Source organism: Panicum virgatum, chromosome 4K, assembly GCF_016808335.1.
Source record: "Panicum virgatum strain AP13 chromosome 4K, P.virgatum_v5, whole genome shotgun sequence".
Taxonomy (NCBI): domain Eukaryota; kingdom Viridiplantae; phylum Streptophyta; class Magnoliopsida; order Poales; family Poaceae; genus Panicum; species Panicum virgatum.
Genome location: NC_053139.1, coordinates 45308955 through 45316765, shown reverse-complemented (window position 1 = coordinate 45316765; position 7811 = coordinate 45308955). Strand labels below are relative to the sequence as shown.

The 7811-nt window shown below is 41.7% G+C and overlaps 1 protein-coding gene across 4 annotated transcripts; it reads left to right on the top strand.

Moving 5' to 3' along the window:
• The first annotated feature begins 1650 nt into the window (after positions 1 to 1650).
• On the top strand, positions 1651 to 6247 carry LOC120704341 (E3 ubiquitin-protein ligase MBR1-like). 4 transcript variants are annotated; one of them, XM_039988699.1, is made up of 7 exons: positions 1793 to 1861; positions 3095 to 3140; positions 3280 to 4632; positions 4823 to 4873; positions 4954 to 5052; positions 5174 to 5332; positions 5735 to 6114. In XM_039988699.1, exons 3-7 carry the CDS (start codon positions 3340 to 3342, stop codon positions 5870 to 5872), a joined length of 1740 nt encoding a protein of 579 aa, XP_039844633.1. In that variant the 5' UTR covers positions 1793 to 1861; positions 3095 to 3140; positions 3280 to 3339; the 3' UTR covers positions 5873 to 6114. The 4 variants fall into 4 exon arrangements, with proteins under 4 accessions (XP_039844630.1, XP_039844633.1, XP_039844631.1 ...); XM_039988697.1 differs by lacking the exon at positions 1793 to 1861 and adding an exon at positions 2098 to 3019; XM_039988698.1 differs by lacking the exon at positions 1793 to 1861 and adding an exon at positions 2098 to 3019 and having other exon boundaries at positions 3095 to 3202.
• The last annotated feature ends 1564 nt before the right edge of the window (positions 6248 to 7811 follow it).

The window sequence follows — 7811 nt, the reverse complement described above, 5'->3', positions numbered from 1 at the left end:
CTTATAAGAACACGGATGCTGCTGCTGCTGATTTGGTCTAACACTTGTCCCGTTGTTGTGCATGGCTACCTACTCCATGTTTCTTTTTTTTTTCATTTTATTTCGTCCGATTTGCAACTGCCATAGCAACTCATGTTCACAAGGTCTGTTCCAACCCAACCTTTCTCTCTCTTTTTTTAATAAAAAATAACCTCTTTCTTTTCAATACCGACTTAACTCTGTTGATATGCTTTGATTAAGGAGCTTATTTGTATGTCTTGGCCTGTCATTCGAACAGCTGGAATGTTTTAGTCGAAATGATCCCGATATTTAAGCACCCCTTTGCAGTTGGTAGTTGGTACTTGCTGCTGGTCCCAGTTCATGGTCAAAAAATGGCAAAGAAAAGGAGTTAACTCCTCACATCACCAGACCATTAATCACCAAATAAGCACCCTTGAAGCAGGCATAATCATAAAACCATACGAATGTTTTTTTTTTTGAAAACTAAAAACCATACGAATGTTTTCATTGCTAGCAGGCTTGTACCAGAAAACTGCTCGTCTTTTATTCTGACAGGCACTGTGTACTCACTGTCCACTAGATTCTTAGGGAAAGATTAAGGTGAGATTAGGACTTGAACAGGCCATGTATCCGTTTCATTTGAGAAAGGAAGAGCATCCTACCTACTCATCTTTCTAACCAAGATTAACAGGAAATATATCCCATCTACATTGAACAATGAGATGGATTAGGCACCTTATTAAGCAGACAATGCCGAGTAATATTTAAACAAGGAAAAAGACCATGTGTTCAACCTTGAACTATAGCCTTGATGCGTTTTTCCACCCTAAACTTGAAAAAGGTGGTCATTTTGTACCCTTAACTACCCAAAAAAAAATTGTTCAGTTTTCAACCATAGGATGCTTTGTGAGTAGTTTTCAGTATTCTCCTCCACGATACCTAGTTTTGGATTACAATTTAGGTGTTGCATGCTAATAGGGAAATTAAGTGTAAAAAAATTCCAACTAATTGCTAAACTATGAATTTAAAAAAATGCTTGTACCTTATTTTCCAAAGAAAAAATTGCAGCATCTCTCTGAGTTTGGAACAAGGTTTTGGTTAATGCAGAGCAAGCTCCAAATGGCCGACATCCTTTCCCTGCTCTTGCTTTCGAATCTTTCTGGAGCGTTGTATCATCCCTTTAAAATTTGATCCATGGATGATGATGGATGAAAGGCCCCTTTAAAAGGACAGAAAATGATGGATGGGCCAGGACAGCAACTCCAACCATCTTTCGAAATACAAATTTGAACTCAATCTTTTTTCTAAACAATTGCAATTGGCTTACTTTAGAACTGCACTAAGTATTAAAAAGAAATTTCAAACGGATAAGTCACGGGGAAACCCTTTGCTCAGAGCGCCGGCTATCTATTCTTTTCTTCAGAGATACCAGCGCCGCTGAAATTTCCGACCGGCGGCGGCCGGCGGTGTTGAACCCGTGCTCGCGCCGACGCGGACAGCACAGCCGGGTCCTCCCGCACGAATCTACACGTGCTCCCGGAGCTCCAACGGCGGCTGATCTGCCTGCACCTGTGCGCGAGCCGCCGCGCCGCCGCAGTCACGGGCACCCACCGGCGAGTCCACGACGACGACGCGTGCGCCGGCGCGCCCAGTCAGCGCGGCCACGTGGGGGGCGAGGCCGAGGCGGGGGCTCCGTTAACCCGCGTCTCCGTCCAGACCCGACCCGCTAACGCCGCTAAATAAATCCGCCTCGGATCTGACCAAATCGGCCCCTCCGTTTGCTCGCCGTCTTGTCCGGCTTCCATTTCCGCGAGGAGACGGAAGGAAAAGGGGGAGACGCCGCCGCTTCCGCTACCACGAGGTACGGCCATGGCTGCTGCCTTTGATTTGAGGGACGGGGGGGGGGGGGGGGGGGGAGGAAGGAGTTCTAGAAGTCGGAACCCTCTGATCGTTTCCTTGTCTCTGAATTTGGGATTTGGGGATGAGAGGCTGTACATACAGACCTGTTCTGTCTCTTTTTCTTCTTCTTTTTTTCTTTTATTATCCCAGATATTATTCCCAGATGAGTTGTGAATATATGCCGATTTTGATTCGAAGGTTGGGCCTGGATTGGCTGCCGCTGCTCTGCTCTTGGCTTCGTTGTTTGGACCTTGGATTGGTGTGCTCGGTTGTTCGCTTTCTCTCCATTTCCTCCAGTTGGGTGCCCCTGTTTTGTTTGTTTATGAATGTAATAGGAGCTAGGAAGGTTTTCTCTCCAGAAATCAGAGTTGTGGAATGAAATTTTTCGGGCAAAAATTATTCAGAAGCCACCACAGTCATTATGCGATGGAAGAATTTCAGTAGTGCCATAAATAAATTTCTTTGAACTGGAAATATGCAGTGCCATGTAGAGTCGCAGACCTTTTTTTAAGAACTTGAAAGGTGTTGCTTAAGCATGGGATGGTAGATAGGTGAATGATGTTTCCACGTGCCACCATGATCGATGGCCCAAGTGTTTTAGTCAGTATCTGGTCCCAAGAATTGGCTCTTGTTCTGCTTATACTGAATCACACTTCAACTGTAACTTCTACGAGTCTTGATCCTCGTGTGATATTGATGTGGTAATTTCTTTCCGCTGCCCGCTGGAGGGAAGAGGCCAGACAATATCACAAGAATACTATAGCTGTATAGCACGCAGATGATGTTTCCTTGTCCGTTCTGCTGTGGACAAAACTTTATGACGCCCTTTAACTTTTTGCTCTTAAAGGTGAAGAACAAATGTGGTAATGATCGAAGATACTGAACTTGCTATATTGCTACAAATGCAATAAATTTGTAGGATCACATGATAGTAGTAAAAATGTATTATAAGGCGCTGAAGCACTCAAAATTTGTACCCAAATATAAGGCATCCTAGGATATTTTAGAAACTAATTATTTCCTGTTGTCTGGGGGAGAATAAATGGCATGCAAATCTGCTTCATTTTTGGTAAGTGTCCAACAGTCCGACGTGAAATCAGCAAAATGACAATCGATAAAGGTATTAAATAGGGGCACACGCGTCATTTCCTCATCTCCTTAATCTGTCAGTGAAAATGGTATCCCTATATTTCAGGACGGACGGAGTAGGTCCAAAGTTTGTTTGTTGCTATTGGAGATTGGTAACATTGTCTTCCCTACTGTTACATTTGTGACCTGCAACCATGCTCTCTTTCTTTTTTAAGTATGTCTTGCACGTGTGTATTCATGTTATTTTCTCCCTTTTGTCCATTGCTGACCATTGCCAAACTTGTCCTGCAGAATTCTTGCAGAAGTCTTCTGGAGAATAATACACCTCTGCGCATTGTGCTGCATTTTGGTATGGACGAATCTTCTGGTAGATCTGCTACCCCAGTTGGGTTTCTTAGAAGGGGCTCTGGCATTTCCTTGAGAAATCAAAGTAATGAGAATAGGCCAAGCCAATACAACAATAAGCCAGGGAAGAACACAAATCTCAATCCTGTGAAAGCCCGATTCACTGAAAATAAAGAGAAGCCAAAGTATTTACATGGGCCATTTCATTCATCAGGATCTAAGGCCTCATCTGTAAGCTCTTCAAAGGCCCCTGTTAGGAAATATCAGGGTGAAAGGCCAAAAAGGCCCTTTTTGGCAGAGGCAGACGTTGCTGAAAGCAGTAACAGAAGAACTGAGGTCAGACGTCTACAAAGTGGCAAGGAAGCTGTTGTTTATGAAGATGGGCATCCATACACGCAGAGGAGTACATCAGAAGGTTCATCATCCTCTACATTTACTGATGGAGGCTTGCCAGAAGAACATGATCTTGGAGTTTTAGAGTTTTCTGTTTCTTCAGGGAGTTGTGCACATACTGTTGATTCTAGAAATACTGCATTGAGTGCTATGCAACATAGGCAAAATGATAGAGAAGAATTGAATTCAGGTAGACCTCAAGGTGCTTCCAGTTTTGTTCATCGGAGTGTTGTACCTCAAAGTCTCACCACGGGTGTCAAGTTATCAAGTGCCCATGGTGCCACCAGTACTTCACTGCAGAGACATGGCCTAAAAGGCCTTGGTTGCACTTCAATAACAGATGTTTTACCTTCAGGTTGTTCTTCATCTGATTCTGTTCATAATAGGAGGGTCGAAGTTATGAAGAATGGAACTTCTGATGCAGCAAGATCTTCAAGATCGAGGGGAATAAGTGGGCAATCTAATTTAGGTCAGCCACGTTCTGGTTATCCTGGCTATACTGGTCCTAGGGCTAGAGCTGCTGAACAGTCAGCAAGGACCAATAGCACAAGTATTCGGGATTCTACAGATTCAGTAAGGACTAGACGACCTTCTACTCTCCGTGCCAGAGAGAGGATGCCGGGTGAAAGAGAGGACAGCGTATTTGCTCTGCGTGAGACTGTTACCAGGGTTCATCATCCAGAGAGGGGTCATTTTCCCACCGATGACATTTCTCCACAGAGATTAGCAAGACCTTTTTATGCAGAATTGCCTCATGAAATTTATTCATCTAATCGTCAAGGCTCGAGTAGTCGGACAGCAAGGAGAAGATCTCCTCACCCTGAAGCAAGCTCTCAGGAAATGTTCCATGGTCTATTTGGGGAGAGAGATGGCTACAGACACATAAACATGGATGGAATTTCAGAGGTTGGTTTCTCTAACTTGTTACATACATGTTCCGAGTTGTTAATTTTCATTCACAATGAAATGGATAAAAGCTATGTACATTTTGAAGGGTGGCTAGTTTTTTACCCTGATGAGGGAGTAGTAATTCTGATATCTGCCACCCTGATGAGGGAGTAGTAATTCTGATATCTGCCATGTTTACTGTCTATAGGTGTTGCTAGCATTGGATAGGATTGAACATGATGATGAATTGACTTATGAGGTTTGTCCTTTACCTTGATGTCCATTTTTGCTCCTTTAGTAACTATGCACTAAGATGTATTCTGAACAAAAAAATGGCAGCGATTGCTGGTGCTGGAAACCAATCTGCTTCTAAGTGGCCTTGGACTGCATGATCAGCACCAAGATATGAGATTGGATATTGACAATATGTCGTATGAGGTATTACTTTCAACATGTTGGCTCCATTATCTGTATGAATTCAATATCCGTGGGAAAAGTTTAAATATTTTTGGCTCGTTGATAGTATGTAATTTGTCTCTCTTTTGGTTTTCTTTTTCAGGAACTACTAGCTTTGGAAGAGCATATTGGCTCAGTAAGTACTGCCCTTACTGAGGAGCAATTTGCCAAGTGGGTCAACCAAAGTGTGTATAAAGCAAAAAAATCAGATAGAGATGTGAACAAGATCACAGTAGATGATGTGAAATGTAGCATATGTCAGGTATTGGTTTGCTCATGTATTTTTGTGTTCAATTATTGGTCTCAGTTCTGGTCAAAAATAGTTACTTGACCGTATGCTTCTTGCGCTCAACCCATTCCTTTTTGTTTTTTGGGTATATGTTATGAAGAGTGTTACATAGGTACAATCAAAAGAATATATATCTATGTTTACCTTTTGACATATCACGTTCCGTAGCCATTACTTAATTTCAAATTTCCGGAGACACTACTTATTAAAAAAAACTCTCTCCCTGGGCCCTAGATGATAATTGTTTTTTGCAGCCTGAATTTCTGACTGACACTGCTTATTTAAAAGTTAAACAAACAGCCACCTCCCTGGACCCTAGATGATTATTGTTTTCTGCAGCCTGCATTTCTGACTGACACTGACTTCATGTTCCAGGAGGAATACAATGAAGGTGAAGTGATTGGTAGGATGCAGTGTGAACATCAGTACCATGTGTGCTGCATTCACGAATGGCTTAGACAGAAGAACTGGTGTCCAATATGCAAAGCTTCAGCAATACCAGGAGACCCCTGAATATTGACTCAAACTCGAAAATAGTGTGGATGTATGATTAGACACTGTAGATGCTGACGCGTTCACTCCAATTTGTGAATATGATAGATCCTCTCTTATAAAGCCCTGTAACCTCTTTTACTGCAACTTTTCACTTCATAGCACATTCCTTGTGAGATATGAATTCTGCTTGATAGATGGTCAGAAACTCGAAAATAATGGGAGTTATCCCCGTTCTTAAAATCACCTTGATTGAGACTTTAGTCACAGTTCCTGCTGAAAGGAGAAATGTTTATCATGGGTTGTACACGTGGTTAGTGTGATGGCTGTAAACTTATAGCGAGTAGAAGAATGGCAAATGAATGGATAACTGGGTATCATCTCAGTCCTCTCAAACTGTATCTGTAGATGCTAGTGCTGAGAAATATTCTGTGCAATGCTTTTCTTGTTATGCACTTATACTGCACTATACTGCGGGCGACAGAATGTGCTCCTTCGGCCTTGTATTCCTACTATTTTATGGGCCTGTATATGCCTTTTTTTTCTGTTTGGCATGGATATGTGGCATTCTTTCTGCTTGGTCTTGATATGCCACATCTCGGATGATACTCTGCGCGAATTACTACACTAGGTTTTTGCTACTCACAACTCACAGATGAAACTGCAGCGTATAGAGTGATCTGCTGCTTGCTTTATCGTTTCATTTCCAACGCTATCAAAGCTCGTGCTGTACACTGTTTTCATAACTCGATTCCTGTCACTACAGCTCTAGAAGAATACGCCATCAGCCACCAGGATCCTTCCAGCTCAGTAGCACAACCTCATTGGGGTGGGCCGTGAAATGAATTGGAAGGACAATGAAGGAGAAAAATATCTGTGCAGGTGAAGCTCCCCTTCTTTCATGCATGTTGGTTGTTGATCTTCTTTATTGCATCTTTAATCTTTTAGGCCTCCAACTCCCCAAAGCCCACTGTATATGCATTCTAGTTGTAGTACAAAATATTTTCCATCATTTTCTTGTGGCATGGTATATAAATAATTCCTACTTTACTATTTTAAACTTTGATGTACTGCATGGTGAATAAAATGCCTTCTTCAAAAAGAAAAGGGCCCAAAGGCTCATGTAATTTAGTTTGAGATAATTTTTCTTCAGCTTGTTTCGCGTAGTTAAACAAATAAGAACTCCCAGTTATCTGTCAAATGATTTATACAGATGGGTTGGAACTATTGTATATGACATGAATTTCTAATTTCTATCTGTTGGTGTCAACATCATATTTTTGTCAGCCTGTGTTATGCCTTCATATTCTGGGTCGGACAACTTATATAAATATGAGATCGATAGTTGTCCCCATCATATTCCATGATATTGTTCCAAAAATGCTCCCATATTCCCTTATATAAGCAAATAAATGGGCACTGTTCTAAGGACAATGAACAATCAGAATATTTTCCTAGGACGAGCAACAGTTTGAGGAACCTAAGCAATTTCATGATAAATTTATGGTATATGTGCTTTGCTGCCATTCAGGTTGGTCTTACACTCTTATCTAGACATGTTGCCATACAGAAAAATCAATCAATTCGAACTAGTATATAACATCTTTCTAGGATCTCGAATACAGAATGTGGGGAGGGGGCCTACTCTCTGCTTGACCTCTAGGGTGGAACATTGTTTTCATATTTATCCATTGTCACATCCATTCATAAGGTTCTCTGATGTCATTTTGCAGAATTTATTTTTAATTATTTTTGCTCGACAATTTGTTTTTGGACGGAAACCTCTTTTGCAGATCTAACTATAGATTTCTAGTACGCAAAGCATGACTCATTCCCCAATTAGCCAAATCTGCATGACAATATAATATAATGCAATAATGCTACCATGGCATGCCCATCCTTGTCACATTGTGAAACAACCTATTCTTTGGCCATGTGCTTCGGTTGCAAAATGTGCCCC

Excerpts from the sequence above, each read along its gene's own strand:
- LOC120704341 (XM_039988696.1), top strand. The coding sequence starts at position 3,340 with ATGGACGAATCTTCTGGTAGATCTGCTACCCCAGTTGGGTTTCTTAGA. Across the intron at positions 4,874-4,953 it reads ATGATGAATTGACTTATGAG|CGATTGCTGGTGCTGGAAAC; the intron begins GTTTGTCCTTTA and ends AAAAAATGGCAG. Across the intron at positions 5,333-5,734 it reads TGAAATGTAGCATATGTCAG|GAGGAATACAATGAAGGTGA; the intron begins GTATTGGTTTGC and ends TTCATGTTCCAG.